The sequence below is a fragment of the Suricata suricatta genome, chromosome 4, assembly GCF_006229205.1.
Source record: "Suricata suricatta isolate VVHF042 chromosome 4, meerkat_22Aug2017_6uvM2_HiC, whole genome shotgun sequence".
Taxonomy (NCBI): domain Eukaryota; kingdom Metazoa; phylum Chordata; class Mammalia; order Carnivora; family Herpestidae; genus Suricata; species Suricata suricatta.
In genome coordinates, this window is record NC_043703.1 from 154,251,030 (window position 1) to 154,272,250 (window position 21,221).

General features: G+C 45.0%; 1 protein-coding gene across 6 annotated transcripts in view; it reads left to right on the forward strand.

Moving 5' to 3' along the window:
• Positions 1–21,221, forward strand: part of NBAS (neuroblastoma amplified sequence) — a 315,339-nt gene that overhangs the window by 174,781 nt on the left and 119,337 nt on the right. For all 6 annotated transcript variants that reach the window (XM_029938273.1, XM_029938274.1, XM_029938276.1 and 3 more), the window contains 3 exons: positions 11,745–11,909; positions 15,042–15,155; positions 15,469–15,592. In XM_029938273.1, the coding sequence (XP_029794133.1) occupies positions 11,745–11,909; positions 15,042–15,155; positions 15,469–15,592 (403 nt within the window). The remainder of the gene's footprint in view (positions 1–11,744; positions 11,910–15,041; positions 15,156–15,468; positions 15,593–21,221) is intronic.

Consider the following 21,221-nt stretch of genomic DNA (forward strand, 5'->3'; position numbering starts at 1 on the left):
TAATGTTTCCTCCATAAATTTGTTAAGTGCTGATTGCTTTCTTTACTGTTGTGACGCCAGCACATCACTGGGAACAGAGTAGGTGTTTATTAACCTTTTTTTTTTTTTTTTGGATAACATTGCCTGATGAGTGTTCTTGCGACCCGGAGTTCATGGCGGTCTGACATTGGCGAGCTGGATAATAACGCAGAGTTAGCACGGTCCGCACCCCTGCATTTCATTCAGCACATGTGTGTGCTTGGTCCTCAGCTTGATGGTCAGGACCCTGAGTCCTGTCTTCTCTATTGGCCTGGAGACTCACCACCACGGATTTGCATTCCTCACAAAGGCTTAGATTAGTTGCCTCCTCAGGGGGCCCCATGGCTCATGTTCCCTGTCCCCTTCTTCCTTTCATCCTGCCCTTTCTACACAGAGTACACGCGTTTCTAATACATTTGTTTTTTCTTTAAGTTTCTTTAGTAGCAAAGAATACATTTTTTTTTTACTTTTAAATCTAGATTTGCGATTTAAATTCACTTGCAAATGATAGTTTCCAAATAACATGTCTCAGTTTCAGTGAAATCTGGAGGATTCGACAGTTTCCGTCCCTTTCAAGGAGACCCTGTGATGTGGTCACTCGCCCCTGGAGGGGCACATTTGTACCATGCTGAAGGACTTCGTACACTCCTTTGTTTATTACGTGGCAGTGGCCACATCTTTTCTCCTGTTGTCTTTGCCTCTTCTCCATGAGTCTCTTTCTCCTCACTGTTTCCTCAGAACAGCTTGTGTTTGGGTCACCAGTGACCTCCTGTTGCCAAATTCCTGGGTCAATGAATGATCTTGTTTGACCAATCAGTAGCATTGAATACATACTTGTTTCAGGGACAGTCTGTGTGTCTTCTTTATGCCTCATTGGCCACTTGCTCTCACCGTGTTTGCTGGTCCTTCCTCATTTCCCTCGTAAATGTTAGATGCCTCGGGCCTCAGTCTTCAATCTCTTCTCTGTCTATACTCATTCCCTAGATGGCTGCCTTTATTGTCATGACTTTAAATACCAACTTGGTACAGAGGATTGTCTTTCTAGCTTGAGCCCTGATCTGAGTTGCAGGCATGGGTGCATGGCTGCGTCGGGCACCTGTGCTCACCTTGTACACACATCACACCTCAGTGTGTTCAAAGTGAGCCACTGATTTTAACATCCCACGCTTCACCCTGGCAAACGGTGGTGTTCCTTCTGTGCTCTTTCCTGTGTCACAAAATGGCAGCTCCGTCTTACTGTTTATTTAGGGCATAAACCTTGTCGTCTTCCTCGGTTCTCCTCTTTGTCCTGCATAGCATGTGCAGTCTGTCAAGAAAGCCTGTGGCTCCACTTTCCCAGTGGACTTGGAATTGGACCGTATTTTACCACCACCACCGCTATCACCCTGGTCTAAGTTACCGCCGTGTCTCACCTAGAGTGTTTTTTTTTTAACGTTTATTTTTGAGATGCAGAGAGAGAGAGAGCGCAAGAGAGAGAGAGAGCGCGAGAGTGTGAGCGTGAGCAGGGGCGGGACAGAGAGAGAGGGGGATACAGAATCTGAAGTAGGCTCCGGGCTCTGAGCTGTCAGCACAGAGCACTTTGTGGGGTTTGAACTCTCCAAATCTGTGATCATGACCTGAGCCGAAGTCGGATGCTTAACCGACTGAGCCATCCAGGTGCCCCTCACCTAGAGTTTTCTGGCGGTGTCCTGTTCATCTGCCTCCTTTGGCCCCTTTCCTTGCTCTAGTCTGTGCTCAACAAGACAGCCAGAGTGATTCTTTAAAACCGTATGAGATCATGCCACAGTCCTCAGAGTGCAAACTCCGCTTGTATGATCTACAAGGACACGCATGATCTGTCTTCCCTGCTCCCTGTTTGACTTGATCTCTTCTCTCCTTCTCTTCCTTCCTGCCCCCACTGACTGCTCCAGCCATACTGACCTTCTTTCCGTTCTTTAAACTTTCCCAGCAGGCTCTCCCTCTGGTCCTTGTACTCGCTGTGTTCTTCTCTCACTTACTCAGTGACTCATCCTCGCTTCTGCCAGGTCTCTGCTCAGAAGTCCCCTCGGTGACAGCTTCTCCGGCTTCTGCATACACAGTTACAGTGCTCCCCCTGCTCCCAGTACACCAATTTATTTTTCTTCCCGGCCCTTATCCGATCATTTATCTAATACACTTCTCTGACATGCTTCATATTTATCTTTTGTTATCTCCTCTTGGAATAGGAGAGGGGCTCTGTGTGGCAGGAGCTCTGTTTTGTTCACTGTTCTGTGTTCCGTACCGAGAACAGTGTCCTTGTTATATTTGGTGTCCAAATATTTGTTGAAGATGTGAATAAAATGAATGAGGAAGGTTGAGATGCAGATATGACGGGTGGGGACATTTTCTTTTCTCATAAGAGGAGGAATCGTCGGATGGGGTCCAATTTGATAGGTTCTCAGTTCTTTGGTGAAATATGGCAAATTTCCTGTTTGCCTTTCTTTCCGAATGGACCGTGATTCCTTGAGAGCAGGGACAATGTCTTAGTCATTGTGCTGACCCTGTTGCCTATCACTGGGTCTTAAACGTAACAAGCATGACAGAGGTATATGTTCAGCAAATGTATTCTGTGGATGGATATAGAACCCCAAATTATTTAATCAAGAGTTTTAAAAATTTGGCTTGGTGAAAGGAAATAAAAGTATACTGCACATACCTGCATTTTCCCTAACTACAGATATCTTAACCTTGGTCTAGGAATGCTAGCAGATTCAAGAAGGATTTGGTTTCTAAATCCCCTGCTGGAGTAGTGTGCTGTATTTGGGGTGTGTGTGTGTGTGTGTGTTTGTGACTCTGTGTTCATTTGTGCACAGCATGTGCATGCTTTTCTAGAGCTTTCATCAGAATTGTATAGGGGTTCATGACTCGCAAAGGTGAAACATCTGAGTGATAACCCGGCCTGTTACTTAGTAGATGAACTGAAGCAGAGTCAGACCTTCGAGTGATTTGCTCCATGGGGTATTTTTCGATTGCTGCTTCTGACAGATTCTTTCTTTGCTTTCTTTGCTTTCTTCCCCTCCCCTCCCCTCCCCTTCCCTTCCCTTTCTTTTTCCAGACACTTCTAAAAGTAGCATCACCAGTAATAATAAAGACTGTATTCTTAATATTTTAGGTTCAGTGTGAAATTTGCCAGAAGCGTTAGGTGCAGAGAACTTTGGGTCGTCTAAAGATCTATTGGAAGAGAAGGGAAAGTGGCTGAATTCAGTTCGAGCACTCTTTCTAATCCTTACCTATTTTGTATGTACCACCCACTCAGTTCATAGGAGGTAGACAGAGTTCTCAGAAATTAACCCTTATTTTACCAGACACCAGAGGAAGCAACTGCAAAGTAGATTATTCATTCCAGTCCTTGGTCAACAGGAACGGTTTCTGTAAGCCAAGCATCCCATATGGAGCGATTTGTGGTCTCGTGAACGTGATGGGTAACAGTGTCTGTTGTAGAATTTGAAAGACACTAAAGGGCTTTTTAAGGTAACCTAGAGCTGTGTAACATACTTGACATTAATGAGATTTCATGTTAAATTTTATGCTGGGAGTTGTTGATTTGGTTTGGGGGATCAATCTATTTCTGCTGTTATACATTCTAAATTAATTAGCAGTGTGCAACTATGAATATAAAACATGCCGCAGTAATCATTTCAGGAGTAAATTTTGACTGACCTCTTTCCCCCCATCCCCCCGCCAATTATATGTAGTTGAATAAAAAGTATTTTCCTTATTAATTACTCTAGTTCCAGTATAATCTTGGTAGACTGTCCCAAAGTTCAGTGCTTCTGTGGTCCAAATGAGCCTTTAATTTTACTTTGTCTTTTGTAATTCTCATCAGGAAATCTCTAATAATCCTTTTATCTTGTACATTTCTGAGCATGTCAATTTCATTCTCCTCTGAAACAAGCTTTTAATTTTCATATGTCTTAAGTGTCCTATCTTAAGGCAACCTATCAATATAAACTAGAAAAGTAAAGTTTAGGTTCATTTCATGAAATGGAATAGTTGTTTTATAGCCTGTATTTTTTGATATCCTTCAGTTGACCTGATTTTCCTCCGAGTGAGGTTGCATTCTGTTCAGTGCCATATTTCTTACCTTGTTTGTATTTTTAATTCTGTACTTGGGTTAGTTGATGTCAATTGAATCATTCAGTACACTCTCTCAATTAAGAAGATTCTAAAGGTGAACAGGATTTGAAAATATGGCATGAAATCTTATTTGAATAACACTAGCTACTGTAGGCACAACAGATTAGGCTTGAGAAAATGTATCCTCAAACATTTAAATAGTGCAGTAGAGCCAGACCTCTACATATCTATAGCTACACACTATCAGTTAGGGATTTTCACATACTTTGAAGATGTAGTAGTGAATAAACATAATCTCTACCTTTGAAAAGGTAGTCTAGTTGGGAAGACTGAAAAAATCAAATTATCAAAATTTTGTGAAAGATGCATCTAATGTTCCAGGTGCATAGGAGAGAAGGCAGGACACTGTCTTAACAGGATTTTACTTACAGCAAAAATATTACGGGTCAGCAAAAACATAGAAGAATGTCTTTGTGACCTTGGGGTAGGCAACAATTTCTTGAATATATAAAAAATACTAATTGTAAAGTAGAAAAAATGATAAATTAGAATAATTTAAAATTTAAGAACCTCTATTAATCAAAAGACAACAGTAAGACAACAAAAAGATAATCTGCCAAATTGTAGAAAATACTCACAGTTTATACATGTAATAAGGATGTGTGTCCAGAGTATATAAAGGCCCAGAGGTGAGTAGGAAAGGCAGATAACCAGCAGAAGAGAGGCAGAATACCTGAAGAAACACTTCAGAAAAGATGGTCACATGGCCAATAAGTACATGGAAAGCTGTTCAACTTCATTAGTCATCAGAGATGCAAATTAAAACCACAGAGGGATACTATTATATGCTCATTGGTACTGCTAAGAGGAAATAGTCACGTAATGTTAAGTGTTGGCATGGACATGGCGTGGCTAGACCGTTGTAATTCCTGGTTAGAGGATCAGTTGGTATAATCATTTTAGAAAATGTTTGGCACTATTTCCTAAGTCTGGACATATGCACATCCCATATCTCAGTCCCACTACTAGATTTGTTTCCAGAAATGCATATATTCACCTGAAGATACTTATTAGCATGCTCAGGGCAACACTCTTAGTATTAGCTACAAACTGGAGAGTATCCAAGTGCTCAGCAATAGAAAAAAAGGATAAATAAGTTCTGCTATATTCACACCATAGAACACTGTTACATTAACGATGAAATAACATGACACAAACATTAATTGGACAGTCTTCAGCTACTTGCAGGAATACGGATGAATTTATGTCGAATGATAGAAATCCGACCCAAAGACATAATTCCATTCGTATAAAGTATAGAAACAGGCAAAACAAATTTGTACTACCGGAAGTCAGACTAGCCTTTGTCTCGGCCACGGGGATGGCAGGAAGTGATCTCAAAAGCAGCGTCTGGGATCCTGGTGGTGGCCTGTTAGTCTAAGTGCTGACTGCATGAGAGTGTTACAATTTATCAAACTGTATACTTATGTGTAAACATTTTTAAATATATCTTCTACTTCGATGAAAAGGGTTTAAAGGAAGATCTCGAAGCCTGGATTAAAGACAGGAAGAGAGAGGCTGTACACTTGGCAGCATTGTCTTTCTATTGTGATACTGTGAATGAGTACTATCTAGCCCTCCCTCCCCCAGTCTTTTAAATTTCTCAAACCATCCTTAATGAAGATTGTATTTTTACAACACAGGCGAATAAGTAATCTCAAATACATCAGTGCCTGCCTGCAGTGTTACTGGTGTGCCGGATCCCTCTGAAGGACTAGTGGACCACACGTTTTTCTAGCCAGATCTGGTCAGGCAGAGAGGAGACACCCCCGGGCCAGTGGCCTGGGCAGCACACTCAGCTTACTCCACTCCGTCTGCACTTTACTCTTGCATCATCGGGCTTCCGGATGCCTACTCTGCAGCGTTACTGTAAAGCCCAGGAATGAGTGCAGGAGCGCCTGCCCAGCACTTGACACATGGAACCCATTCAGTAAATGTAGCCGCCTTGTCTCCTATATGTTATAAACAAGACTCCTCCTAGACATCACTCGCAGAAAAAAAAAATATATCTAGATCTTTTTTTTTTTCTTTTCTAAATTTATTTGGGAGACACAGAGCACATGTGGGGAAGGGGCAGAGAGCGAGGGAGAGAGATCATCACAAGTAGGCTCCACGCCGTCAGTGCAGAGCCCAATGCAGGGCTTGAAGTGGGGCTCGAACCCACAAACCCTGAGACCTGAACCAAAGTCAGACGCTCACCTGACGGAGCCACGCAGCCACCCCCTGATCTTTCTCATTCCTCTCTGCGAACATGGCCCTCTGTTCATTCTTTCTCAGTAACTTGCATTGTTCATTTTCCCCCACCACCTCTAGCCTTGTGTAGCTAACCATGGACGTTTGCCTGCGATCCTCACTTATCTCCTGTTCTGTTCTTCTTTCTCACAGCTCTTCACTAAGACCTTGCGCGGTGACCGTGTTGGAATCAGAACCCTTGAAGTTCTCTGGTTATCTGGCTTACCTCAGGCCCTTTTCACTTTTAGAGGAGTTAGGAATAGAAACATTTAAATTTAATATATGCATTCCTGTGGAAAAAATACCCTCACGGGAACCTCAAATATTCCTAGCATCATGATGCTAATTCGGTCCCTGATTATTTTAAGCTTGGACCAACACACCGACCCCCTAGCTGGATTCTTGGGCCTGGAATGATATTTCTAGATCACAGATCTGAGTGTGCCACTCCCTTTGCGTGGTCTCTCTCAGCAGTTCCCATCTGTCAGGCCAGCATTGGGGGTGCTTTGGCCTGATCAGCAGGGTTCTTGCTTCTGTTCCTTCCCTGTCCCTCCATCCCGGCGATCTGCCCCTTGCCCTCCTTCAGTGACTCGATTAGGGTTCCTCCAGTTTGCTGTGTTGTTCCATTTCATGCTCCTGTCCTTGCATAAGCCTGCCTGAAAATACCTCTTCCTCCTTTGGGGGCCCTGCATTCTTCCCCGCTGAAATACTGCCTTCTGTGTGAAGCCTTCTGTGAACGTGCCCCTGGGCAGAGGAGGTGTGACGTCCCTTCCTGTCGCAGAGTGCCTTAGGTGTGCCTCCACTTTGGAGGCTGAGACGACACCGCGACGATGTGTCTACATCCCTGCCCCCTCCCTAGCTTCTGCGCATCTTGAGAGCACACGCTGTGTCCTCCCTGGTTTTACCCCCTCTTTGCCTGGCGGAGGGGGCGACGCTGAATGAGAGCCACGCAGTAACTGCTGAGTAGGTGACTGACTTCTAATTTGTTTCTGGGTTTGTGGTTTTTTTCGGTTGTAACTTTTAAGCAATTCAGTAATATAGCCAATAAATCAAGATGCTTACTATATATTGTACTTATGTATCTATATGTCATATACCTATATCAAAAGAGAGACTGTATGCTTCAAATTCCTTCTGAGATTTATTCCTGGCGAGGAACTGTTTTGGATCGTGTTATTCATACGGGGACACACAGAGTCCTCTCCTCTCCATGCACAGTTGCTGGGGGGAGATCGTAGAACAGGGTGAAGCAGAGCACACATGCTCTCCAGAGCTTTCGGTAGCCAGAGAGGTGTGCTTCGGCCAGATTTGGTGGGTTACCTGCACGATGACAGGCTGCACCCTGGAAATGCGGGACAGGAGCTGGAGGTAACATTGCCCCTGGGTGAAGTCACATGCTCCTTGGCTGGGGTTGTGGCCTTATCAGCGAAGAGGGGCCTCTGCGGTGCCGAAGCCGGAGTCAGCTTGTTTTTCTTCGTTGACTTAAGTCAGACATGATGAACCAGCTGTTTGGGGTACCAAGGTGGCGAATAAACGGACCTCCACTGCTGTGTCCTCATAGCAAGGAGATTAAGGAGAGAAAAGAAGCCTAGTACGGCTGCCAGCAGAACTACTTCTGGGTTTTTCTGTGTGTTTCCTTCTGGGTTTTATGCCCAGTACACGGATGAAACACTTTGTAAAGTGTTGGCACATAGCAAACTGTCACCATCATTACTCTTGGAGGGAGGAGTCTGCTTTTTCCTACGTGGGACTTCCTTTCTTGTCTTTTGAGAAGGTTTGGATAACAAGCTTAAGTCTCTTGTCCTCTTTCCTTCCACCCTCACCACTCCCTCCCTCCAGCACATGTAAGGCGATGCCTGGGTATAATTGTCCTGATTGCTGAAATTGAGAGACTTAGCACCCGCCCCCTCCGCCCCAGCCAGGCTTGCTCCTACGGATGCCTGTCCACAGAAAGAGTGCATTCTGCCCTGGTCTTTGCTCCTTGAGGTTAAGCACGTGTGGCGATGTTATTTATTTGTTAGTTTTGGCACTAAGCCTTGAAAAGCCAGTGTGGTACATCACCGCACATCTCATTTTGGACGAGCCCCACATCGAGCATGCACTAGCCCCGCATGACTGATGGCTGCTGTGTTGGACGGCACTGGCTTGGGGCATTTCTGGGCATTTGTTCTGCTCACTTTCCGGCTGAGCTGCTATGGTGATTTTGGTTAAGTGTGTCTACTCTGTAGGCTCAACTCCTCCTTGGAAAAGTCCCTCCATGACTTGCAGCAACATTTTAGCCTAATTATAACAGTGGACTTAAGCCATGTTCTCTACTCCAGAATAGAGATAGTGTTGCTGATTTCTCTGAATCCTGCTTATATATTTTTAATTAAAAATCATTCAAGATTCAGTTGTGAGTTACAGAAAATATCCTACCTGTTAGCAAAAGGAGATATATATATATGTAGTAGAGAATTAGGGGCTTTATGGAGATTGGGATTACAGAATCACTGAAAGGACTAGGGGAACAGGCTTTAGATGTCTTTTTAAGACTAACTCTTAGAAAACTTACTGAGCTTGCCTGCTAGCGGGGCTGCAGTCTGCCACGAATCTGCTGGAAAAGCCAGAAACCACTCCTCATAGTTGGCTTCAGTGGTAACTAACTCTACCAAGAGAGCAGCCAGCCTTTCCACCCATGAAACTAGAGTCTGGCATTGGGGCTTGTCTTCCCACTGTTGTAGAAGAACAACTAAGTCTGTGAAAGGAAGAACAAGAGAAAGAGGGAGGGAGGAAGGCAAGCAGAGCGCAGCAGTAACAGGGCTGTGGTCCCTCCTACAGTTCTGCCCGCCAGTTCCGTCCAGCAGGTGCATCTGCCTGAGGGAACTTAGATCCTGAGCGAGATGCCAGTACAGGGAGTCTGAGAGATTTTTCAACCCGTAACGGTAGTCGGATGCTTTGTAGGTGCGGAATGGCACTCAGCAAACCAAGCTGCAGGATCCGAAAGGATCTGAAACCTAGGAGAGGTTCTGTGCTTTATTGGCACCTAAACCCCAAACAGTTATTTTTAACATTGTTGCCCTTGAAGTGTACAAGCAATGTAATGCAATTTTTTTCTTATTAACATCCAGGTTTTATGTTGTTTTTATAATCAAATTATAATGATTGCGTCAAGTTGATATTTTATACTTTGCCCAATGTCCAAAAAGCGCATAGGAACACACAATATTTTAAAAGTTTTAATTGAAATATATTTGACATAAAACATTGTTTTAGCATAAGGTGCACAGCTTATTGATCTGACATATTAGATTGCAAGATAGTTACCATTATGGCTTACCACTAATGTGTCACATAATTATCATTTCTTCTAGTGTTGGGACATATTTAGAACAGTTCTAAACTGTTCTAAACCACAGTTTAGAAAATCTTATGAGAAACCTTAAAAATTGGATAAATTGTAAGCACTGATTGCTTAAATTCATTTCATTTTAGAAAAGTTCACGAAGTTCTCTAGAAATTAAATATCCTGACATTGATGTAGTTGTTTTCTATTGCTGCTATACCATGTTACCACAAACTTAGCCACTTAAAAACAATGCAATAAATTGTCTTCTAGTGCCCCTAGGACAGAGATGTGGCACACTTGGATGGGTGTCTCACATGGCCAGGATCATGGTGCAGACAAGGCTGTGCTCTTTCCTGGAGCCTCTCAAGGCGGACCTATGTCCAACTCACTCATAGTGTTGTCGGAATTCAATTCCTTGTGGTCATAGGACAGAGGTCCCTGCAGACTTGCTGGCTGTCCCCTGAGGACTGTTTGCAGCTTCTAGATGCTGCTCACGTGCCTAGGCTTGTGGTCGCCTCCTCCATCTTCAAGCCAGTGACGACGGGTTGAGTCCCTAATGCCTCAGGTGTCTTCCCCCTTGGCACGTCCCGACCACCCCCTCTATGACCCTGTCCTGACTGAGAGAGCGTCACTGTTTAAAGGCTCATGTGACTAGGCTACCCCACTCCATGAATTCTGGATCATCTCTTCTCGGGGTGAGTGTCCTTGCTCGTGTCTGCACAGTCCCTTTGCCGTGGAATGCGGTGTGCTCCCAGGCTCCAGGGATTTGGACGTAGACATCTTTGGGGCCTTAATTCTACTTCCCATAATGGGCAATGGGCCGGTTAGTCTGCGGTAGTGTGCTATTTGTGATGTGGTGATGTCCTGGAGATTATCGGGTGATGACATAATTTCCATTTTTTATGACTTTCTCAGTGCATCAGTGAGTGTCGTGATACGGTCCTGAGTAGCCAACTTAAGCTCTCCTTCTATAGTATTAAGAAGGCTATTGAAACAGAGGGACTAGGCCTCCATTTTTGCTTTCATCGAAATCGGAAACTTAACATAAGTGCAAGTAGATAAACTCTAAACCAAGAACTTCATTTCTGTAGAACAGGTAATGGTTTTTTTTTTTATCAGAAGCGGATGTGATTGTTGTCATTTCCATTTGAAATGAAGCTAATATATTAGCATTTTTCTCCACATGGCATCTCTCAGGTGAGTAAATGGAGAGTCAGAACTTCAGCTTGATTGCTTCAAGATTGGCAGGAGGTTTCATGTTGTAAACCTTTTAAACACTATTAATCATCCACTTGTTTAAATGAAAACAAAATATCTTTCAACATCTATAGATGGGCTCTCCGAATCCTCTCTGTTTATCTGGGTCACAGCAGCATTGTTCAAATGAATAATTTCATAATTAATCTAAATAATAAATACTTCAGAATGTCTAAGAAATAAATGGAAGTTTCTCTTCGTAGGATATTAGATTGGCAAAAAATCAAGAACCCATTATTTGCTTTATAAATGTTTCTGAAGACAATTATTTGACAATGCACTCTGATGGTTTTTCCTTTACCGAATTTTCTTCTGTAAATGCTCCAAGGAGGTATGATATGTGGATCGTGCTTCATTTCATGCTTTTTTTGTTGCTAGCAAAGATGGATTTTATTTTTTATTTATTTTTTAAAATTTATTTATTTTGAGAGAGACAGAGACCACACGAGTGGGGCATGGTGGAGGGGTGGGGAAAGAGAGAGAGAGAGAGAGAGAGAGAGAGAGAGAGAAAATCCCAAGCAGGCTCATTGCTGCCAGTGCAGAGCCCGGCATGGGGCTCGAACCCACAAAACTGAGAGATTGTGACCTGAGCCGAGACTAAGACTCCGGCGCCCAACCCACTGAAGCCCCAGGTGCCCCGGAGAAGGATTTGAAAATGTGGCTTCGTGTCTGATAATTTTAAGTACTCTTATTATCATTCTCTGCTCTTACGACCCTGTACCGTTTTGCTCTTGCCATTTTCTTTTCTCACCAGAGTGAAGTCAGTGCCCCCGGCAGCACCGCAGACCTGTTCCACTGGGGCACCGCGGCCACCATGAGGGTCCTGTCCAGCACCACGACCACCACCAAGGCTGTGCTGCAGGCCGTGAGTGATGGGCACTGGTGGAAGAAGTCTTTGACTTACCTTCGGCCCCTTCAGGTAAGCGGTGCCCCCTTTCTTTTTAAAATCAGTTGTGTGGCTGGTATCGGTCCATCAGGGCCGCTTTTCAATTGTTTCCATGTTGTCACAGCTTTATCTTCTCTAGATCATTAAGATAATCTCTTAAGAAATCTAAGCCCCCCCATCAGCCAGGGAAAGAGTAATTTATTTTATAGAACGTGGCATATTCCCCACAGGGTGATACAGCTTCAGCTGTGGTTTGATTAGATGTCAGAATTAAAATTTAGTGGATAGAAAAGAAAATGATTTCATCAACGCTTGCTTGTTTTTGCTCTGTTTCTGTGGGCCGGGAGTCGTGAAGAGGCGCTAGGCGCCGGCAGGGGACTGAGGGTCCTGGGGCCGCTCTAACAATCATACCACATGCTGGGGCTTAAAGAGCCACTTGTCCTCATGTTTCTAGAGGCCCGGGAGTCCTGGCAGATTCAGTGTCTGGTGGGGTCTGCTGGCTGTGCGCTCACGGGGTGGAAGGGGGGAGGGGGCTCTCTGGAGCTGCTCCGTCCTCCTGAGCTGATCACTGCCAAAAGGCTCCAGCTCTTTTTATTTTTTTCAGGGTATGACATGGTGATTTGCTGTCTGCATACAGTATGCTATACATGACGACTGCATACATTATGCTGCATATGTTATGCTGTACATGACGACTGCATACATTATGCTGCATACATTATGCTATATGTGATGACTGCATACATTATGCTGCATACATTATGCTGTATGTGATGACTGCATACATCATGCTGTACTCCCCACAAACGTCCTACCGTCTGTCGCCATACCACACTCTTGACTGTGTGCCCCCCGCTGTACCTCTCATATCCGTGACTTACTCATTCTATAACTGGAAGCCTGTATCTCCCACCCCACTTCTCCCATTTTGCCTATCCCCCCAGCTGGCCCTCACCAGTTCTCTTATGGGTCTGTTTATGCTTTTTTTTTTTTTTTTTTTTTTTAGTTTGCTAGGTTGTTAGATTCCACATATAAGTGCAAGCATATGGTATTTGTCTTTCTTTGTCTGACTTCATTTAGCATAATACCCTCTCAGTCTATCCGTGTCATCACTGATGACAAGATCTCATTCATTTTTATGGCTGAGTAATATTGCGTTGGGTTTATACACCCCAAAGCCCCACCACTTAACTGTCATGTTGCGGCTTAGCATTTCAACATGTGAATTTCAGCAGGCGACAACAAATATTCAGTTTTTAGTAGGTGCCCTGGGTAGACCGAGCAGCTGACCAGACTCTTTCAGCCATTCTGGAAATGGAGCTCAGGACAGGCAGTCCTGCAACTGTGCTTTCTGTGACCTGTGAACCTGTTGGTCCTCCGCTGCCTTCCCTGCATCCCCCGCCCGAGGTCCTTGGCCCCGCCAGGAAGCTCAGGGAGAGAGAAACCTGCGTGTGTACCGGGTCACCCACCCACTCCCTGCGTGTAGCATTCATCTTACTCGCTGTCCAGACGCTCCCCGGGCTTCGTGTGTGCCAGAGCCCGAGCCAGGGACTGGGAGCAGGCAGGCAGCCCTTGCCTGCAGAGCCTGTGTCTCTGGGGGAGACGGACCCACCAATGAAGTATCTGTGCAGTGATGGAGCGGTGGGTAGTGAAGCGGACGGTGAGGAGGGCTTCGGCAAGGCCGCGGGAGAAGGATCCGTGCCGGGAGAGAGTTCTGGTGTCTGGTGTCGATGGCAGGCAGGGTTCTCAGGAGTGCCTCTAAACAGAAGGCTGAGCGTGTAGAGCAAACGCAGAGCCCTTTTCGAAGGAAGGTGCTCAACGTCCTTGTAGAGCAGAAAGGCCTGTGGAGCACGAACAGAGTGAACCGCAGGGAAGAGCAGTAGGAGATGAGATCAAGGAGCTGGTGAAGAGGCTGGCATCAGGAGCCTCGTAGAGACCGTGATGAGGGCCACAGGTTTTATTCGCGTAGGGCGGGGACCTGGTGGGGAATGCAGGCACCGCTGCTGTGTGGTCCACCTTCACTGGGCGTCATCTAAGGGCCGAGTGGAGAGCTGGCGGGGTGAGGCAGGAGCAGCGGAGACGTCCCCGGCGCAGGGCCGCAGGCGAGAGGTGGTGATGGTGTGGACCAGAGCAGCCAGGGAGGAGGTGGGCGATGCGCTCTGTGGACCTGCCGACGGCCTGGATGTGGGCCGTGCGGGAAGAGGAGAGCCACGGAAGACCTCGCCGGGGCAGTTGGGTGGATGTTGATGCCACTGACTGAGGGGGCGTGCGCTTGACTGCGGGGGACGGCCCCGGGTCTCTGGTCGTTGTGTGCCTCACACCGATTATGATCATGCTTGCTTCTCTCTCTCCCCTCTTGGACCTTTCCGGGTATGTGTCTCTGATGAAATGTTTAACCCTCCGCCTGATACTGTATCATTTTCGGTAAGTGTCCGTTGTAGTTGTTATCATCATGTACAGCAGCGCCTTCGCCGTTGCCCGAGGTCGTGGTTGGCATACAGTGGGGTGCGGGGTAGCGGGGACGTGAGTGGGGACGTGACAGGGGACGTGACAGGGGACGTGACAGGGGCGCGTTTCCTTCCAGCCTCCAGCTGGGAGGGCTCTAGGAGGTGAGGTCTGAGGCAGGCCTGCAAGCAGGGGTTTAGCATGGCCGTTAGCATGGACAGGTCCCTGCTAGTGGAAGAGAGGCCTAGGAGCTGGTAGGACATGTGCAGTGGATCGGTTGGTTGGAGTGAAGAATTAGCCTTTAATGTTAACTAACATCAAGGAACATTAAATGCCATTTTACGTGCCTTAGACTTGATGCTGTTGCCCGTTGATGTTGCTCAGAGCTGGGCAAGGGACCAACATGTACCAGGTGTTTGGGGAAGGTAATTCTCACTGTAGGATGGGAAACGCACGGTGAGTTTCACATGGACTGCCTTTGTGTTTCTGATTCACTGATATTAGAGTGACCAGAAAGGTCCAGAGGCACTGCAGGGTCAGGCGGAAATGCTGCTCTTGGACTGTAGTTGTCATTCTCGCTCCCTCCCCGGGGCGTCTGTGTCACTCTGACACTCTCCATGCAGAGCACACGCTGCTTTTCTCCGGAAACCATCCCTCCTTCTTCCCCCACCCCCAGGGCTCTTTCTTTTTATCCACTGTTGTTCACTTTGTTCCCTGTAGGGGCCAGAGTTTGGCGGTGCCTGTCAAACGGGAACCATAGCCAATGAAGGTCTAGAAAAACAAGGCTGCCATCCTTTTTATGAACCTGTCCTCTCCGATCCCTTTGTCACAGAGGTAAGGGCAGCATGCCTAAGAACATAGGGTCAACTGCCATGCTGCTGTTTACACAAAGTAAAATGTTGCTGAAAATGTATTTCTTTGGCTTCATTCTTACTCATGTTATTCATTGGTTTTATATGACTTGTGTCTGTTATGACATATTATGAGATTAAAATCTATTTAAAACCTTACATAAAGTAAACATGCTTTAGTAAGTGAGAAGTTATAATTTGCATCATCGAGAGACATAAAAGCCCATGATTCTGTTCTTAGAACATCTTCATAGAAGGAAAGACCCCCACTAAATAGTGTAACCGCTTCTGTCTAGTCTGCAGTGACCTGTGACCCCTATGAGCACGTTCCAGGAGAAAGCTTCGCAGAAGTCTTGCTAAGAACTGGAAAACTGGCAGAGACTAACACTGACGGGGAGGAGGTGTTTCCCACAACAGAAGGTAGGAAGGAAAGTTCTAGCTCATTGGCAGTGTGTAAGTCTTATGAGGAGATCCCTAAGTGAAAGACTATATGAGTGAATGGAAGTTGGGAAAAACAAGAATGTAAATTTTCAGTAATTTTGAATATCTTAACTTGACACCATCATTCACTTATTTAAAACATTTACTGGGTACCTTCTGTTTTCTGGATACTTCCTAATATTGAGGATTTAAAAGGATAAGGATGATATAATTCCTGTATTTAAGTTCGTAATTATGCTAAGTGATTCTTAACAGTGAATGTTATAAAGTGCTCAATAAATATCCGGTGCTTTCTGATTTTATGTGTTAATGAAGAACTCTGAAGTATTTGCTACACAGAAGATAGATGTGTATTTCATTTAAGAATTTTCCGCATGGCAGCATATCTTTCCATATAGAATTTTTTGAAAAGAATTCCTGTGTGTAAGTTTACCAGGGCATCCTGCCGTTTGTACATTTTTCTCTTTCGTCTCCTTAACTTCTTTTTAAGGTTCCAGGACAGTTTCCTGAACTATTTTCTTCCATTTCCCCCTCTCTCTGCTCTGTCATCCTTAGTGAATGCCGCAGATTGAAAGGCTGCTGGAGCACCAGCCATCTTGTCTGCATTCCAGGCATCAGTAGGGAGAAAAGAGGAGGGAGGGCAAAACAGTGTCCCTGGCAGCCCTCTCCATGCCTCCCACTTGCGTATTTCTGATCGACTCTCCCTACCAGTAAATCCGGATGTTGCTGCTGTCTTAACTGAGCACATTGATTTATGGGATAAAATTTGCGGAAATGTGTATGTGGAATACAGTGGCCATTTTCCCAGCATAAAGATCTCATCACTCATTTTTAGATAATCCTTTCTTAATCAATATTTACATGTAGTTGGAAAGAGGGGGAGCAAATACCACTTCTCTATCCACTTGAATACTAGAGGTTTTTATTAAGTACACCATTTTTCTTCAGTTCTGAATGCATGTTTTTTTACCTCTTGTTTCTGAAATCAGGGTCTCACAACCAATGAGTACGTTTTTGTTTTTCTCCAAAAAGCTATTATTAAATTCATGGCAAGTCTTAGAAACAAGGTTGAATATACATGAAGAGTGTACTTACATTGCTATTTCCCCTTTTAATTATTATCACTTCTTTTCTTTTTTCAATTTTTAAGTATTTCAGTTCCATTTAATTGTAGGCAGCATTTGCTTTATCTACTGCAAGAGAAGCCCTTTTCAAATGCTACTAGTACAGCCGTTTATTTAATCTGAATAACAGACCACGTAATAATTACCATCAGCCCTACTTTAAGGTAAAGAAGCATGTCTCAGAGACACAAAATAGGTTTTCTTTGTTTTTTGTCTTTGTCTTTGTTTTGAGCTGCATAGCCAGTGGTTGGCTGAACTTGATTCAGATTCGGCTTGTCCGATCATTGCAGCCGGTAGTAGTCTCCCTGCTCCCAGCCTCTGCAGGGCACTGGGTTAGACCCTGCATCAAAAATGGTCACTGCAAAGAACAACAGCATGCCGGTGCCACTTAGCTGGATATTTTCTGTTAAACATTTGTTAATATGTCCAAGATGCCATGTTTTGCAAGATTGAGTTTGTGATGAGGAAAAAAAATTATCCTGAGGAGTAAAAGGACCTCAGAATGGAATTACTGTCTATTCTGCTTTCATTTTACCGCACGTGACCAGAGATACCAGAGGAATAGGCAGTGTCCTCGGCTTCACCCGTGTGCTCCTCAGACCTGTTTCTGGATAAATTCTCTTTGTTGTTTGCTTATGGAGCAAGGTATGACTGATTATTGAGATGCTTTGCAGAGATAGACTCTAAGAACTTGGGGAAATAGCGGGTTGGATGTCAAAGTGTATCACCCATCGATTAGCATAATAGTGGGATAAAATCAGAACTGGGAAGTTTGGAAACACTGTATCGATCGGTGTTTCTATTTAGCCCGCATCCTAGTACTGCACCTGTGTGCGTATCTCTCGTACAGGAACCACGCTTCGTACCCTGGCTAAGCAGTGGCGTCACGTTGTGAAGGGCCTTCTTAGAGCCGGCAGCCCCTCTCAGACTGCTTTTCCGGTGATTTAAGGCTTCTGTTATTTTCCAGAGCTGTATTTTTCGAGGAAGCAAAAGGCCCTCGTGCGGCGCAGATTTCTGGGCTAGTCGGCCTCCCCTTTGCGCAGGGTCTCCAGGGCACTTGCCATCTCTGCTGCACTTGGTAACTAAATGGTGGGACATCCAAGTGATCTTGGAACGTGAAGCAGGTAGAGAGACTTTCTTCAGGCACCGTGTGGAGTAGGGGACACGTGGCTGATGACAGACCAGGGGTCCCCCATCCAGGGCCTTTTCTCACCGTGTGTCCTTGACTCCCTGAAGGAGTGGTTCTTGAGCCACCTGTGTCCCCGTGCTTGGAATATAAAGTCACAGAAGACATGGTGCTGTCCTCCAAGGCCTGACTCTCCAGGTGAGGAGACAGACACGCTTGTGTGTGATACGGGCTGTAGGAGCGGACTCAGGGGTGTTGGGATGACAGACGCGGGACGGCCCAGCGGAAAAATGGCTGCAAGAGGCTTGCTGGAGTTGGCGATGCTTGACCTGGGATTCGAAGGCTGAGGAAGGTCAATGTCTATCAAAAGAGCAGGGGGATTGTTTCACATTAGAACCCCTCAGGGAATTTTTAAGATGGACTGAAGCCTGGGCTCCACTATGGACCTTGTATTCCAGAACCGCCGGAGTGCAGCCCGTGCATGCGGTATTTTTAGAGTTCCTAAGGCGGCTCATTGGGAAGCCATGGATGAGACCCTTCAGAAGTTTCACTCACACACTAGCCTCAACCCCTGCCCCCCCGCCAAATCACATGTCTGTTCTTCAAACCGACACACTTGCTTTCTAAACCTCTCACCTGGCAAGTCCAGAGAACACCACCTCTACGTTTTGTGTCTGTGTCTGGTCTCTTCCCATTGAGGGCCAGACCCTGAGTGTCCTGTCTGTTTCTAACATGTTTTCAGGGCTTCTCCGGTTTTCCGTGCAGTAGACGAATAGTCAGTGTCTCCGTGGTGATGAGAGTGAGCTGTGTGCGCGTCTCTGTCGCTGGGACAGCAGTGGAGGCTGTGCTCTTGGCGAATCGGAATCCGACTTCCCGGGGCGAGGGTGCTCTTCTTAGTAGTGTCTGTGCGGTGTTCGTGGGACTGCAGGTGTTTTCATCCTGTCCTGGCGTTTCTTCAAATTGTCTTTTCTGATGTTCGGATTTTAATACTCCACCAAGGGAAAGAATCCAAGTCCAATAAAGGATTAAAAATGTGTTCCCAGTATTGTTCAGTTGAGTGGGAAAAACATCTTAGAACACTTGCGTATATTAAGAATGGATTCTTTTTTTTACATGTAGAAGTGACTTTAATAATAAAATTCCTTTAGTATATGAAGCATGTTCCTAAATACTGTCAACATCTGACATCTCTTGATAATGCTACTTTGTCCAAAATAGGTGTCTTTGGGTACTTTATAAAATCAAGTATTTGTTAGAATCTCAGCAGATTTGAAGAGTGATATAGGCTAAATGACCCAAAATAGAAATTGTGAAAATACAACTTTTGACTTTGGTTCAGAAATAGGTCATAATACAAATTGAACTTCCCAATATGATCTGGCTTTTCAGACTTTTTTAATAAAGTTGATGAAAAGGTTTTTCTGGAGACTAGCTGAAGAAAATTGATCATTATTTATTTAGCTAAATGAATGATTTAATGGCTAATGATTTCCAAATCAATTATACGGGCCGCTCTCCTATGTGAATTTAGTTCTGGAATTAGATTTATCATAGGACATTTTCCAGAGGCACTTAGTTTGCACAGAATTAGTGCTTGGAGGCTTATGCATAGATTCCATCTGATTTTGGCCATATAACTTATTTAGAAAATGCACTATATTCAAGATTTTAGAACTGGCAGCAAATTACATTCATACATGCTTTTAAATGTAAGGTGGGCTTCCCCCCCTGCCCTCATACCTTAATGGTACAGTAAAATCATGGTGACTCTGTCTGTGGTCATCATGACCTCTGGTGAGTCCCAGTGAGACGTCTTGGGGTCAGTCTACTTCAGATCCTCACTGATAATTTTGTCAAGTGTCGCTTCAGTGGCTTGCAGATTCAAAGAATGAGCAGCTTTCTGAATGTGGGGTTTGATTTTCACTTTGCAAGAAGCCTGGGGTCTCAGCGCTGCCTGGAAGGTTTTGGTGCCCAGAGGCATGACTTCATGCAACCCTAATTACCTCCCAGAGGCCCCATCTCCAAGTACCGTCTCACTGGGGATTGGGGTTTCCACAGATACATCTCAAGGGAGCACAAACAGTTCATCACACTGTCTTTACAAATTAGCTACCTTTCTGGGTTTAAGTGATTTACATTAGCTTTCCAGGCCTGTGTAAAAAGCAAGATAACACTGTCTCCTCTGCAGGGGTGGGGTGGGATGGGGGTGGTGGGAGGGTGGTGGTTTGTGACCCATCTCGCTAATTCATGCAAAACATCTTTCTTATATCTGGCTCGTTGGAGCTGATATTTTTTAAATTATGGGTATTTTTGTTTTATACTAATAATTATTGCTACATAAAAAAATGGCATGAGCACAGGCAGAGTTTGCATATAAATCATTAGAGGATCAGACCAATATAGCAGGTGTGTAGGACGGGGATAATACCAGTTAAAACGGTAAATTAAAGTTGGCCCATATTTATAGAGACTTTGAATATCAAACAAAATTTAATTTTCATTCTTCAGGAAATGGGAAACCATTGAAGAGCTGCATGTCTGTGTGTGCGTTCGTGTGTGTGTGTATTGTAAGCTGTTGAGACATGATTACACTAATGCTTGATGAACATTAACAGAAAGTTAGTATGAAAGCGTGGTTTTAGGATGGCTTGGAAGGCATCGAGTAGGGTAGAACGGTTGCCGACAGAGTCTAGTGTTCATCTTCGAGTGTGTGGAGGTGGAAATAGAGGGTCTTTGGAAATGAACCAGCCTACTTGGGTGGCTGATGGTTGAGAGCAGAGGAGAGGGTGAAGTCCTAGGTGACTCTGGGATTTTGTGTTTTGCTAACTTGGGGAATAAGGCACTGTTTTCAGACATAGGAATGATACTGAGGTGACAGTAATGGGGAATATTTGAGTGGCAGTGTCCCAATAACCGGTTGGAAATGGAAGTCTTGTGAAAGACTCTATCTAGAGGTAGAGGTTAGGAAAATACACTGAGGTATCAGCTGAAATTAAGACCATGGCTGAGTTCTCCTGGGAAGAAAGTGTGAAGTGGGGTTGACAGGCAGGGATGAAATAGTCTGAATTCCCACAGTCAGCGGTTGAGGAGGAGAGGATCTGGTGACATTGACACAGAGGAGGGGCATGTGAGGAGTGCCGCGGGGAAGCCTGTGACCCCGAAAGCCAAGGAGGGACCATGTGTCAGTGCTTCGTGGTTCAGCGAGATCCCAGGGAGGATGGAGAGGCCCGAGAGCGGGTTACAAGGGAGAGCTTTTGAGGGAGAAACATTTCCCCCCAGAACGGGTGTGATCTATTTATGTGCTGGCACAGGACCAGTAGGAAGGGACTTTCTGTGATTCTATATGCCCTTTGCTGAT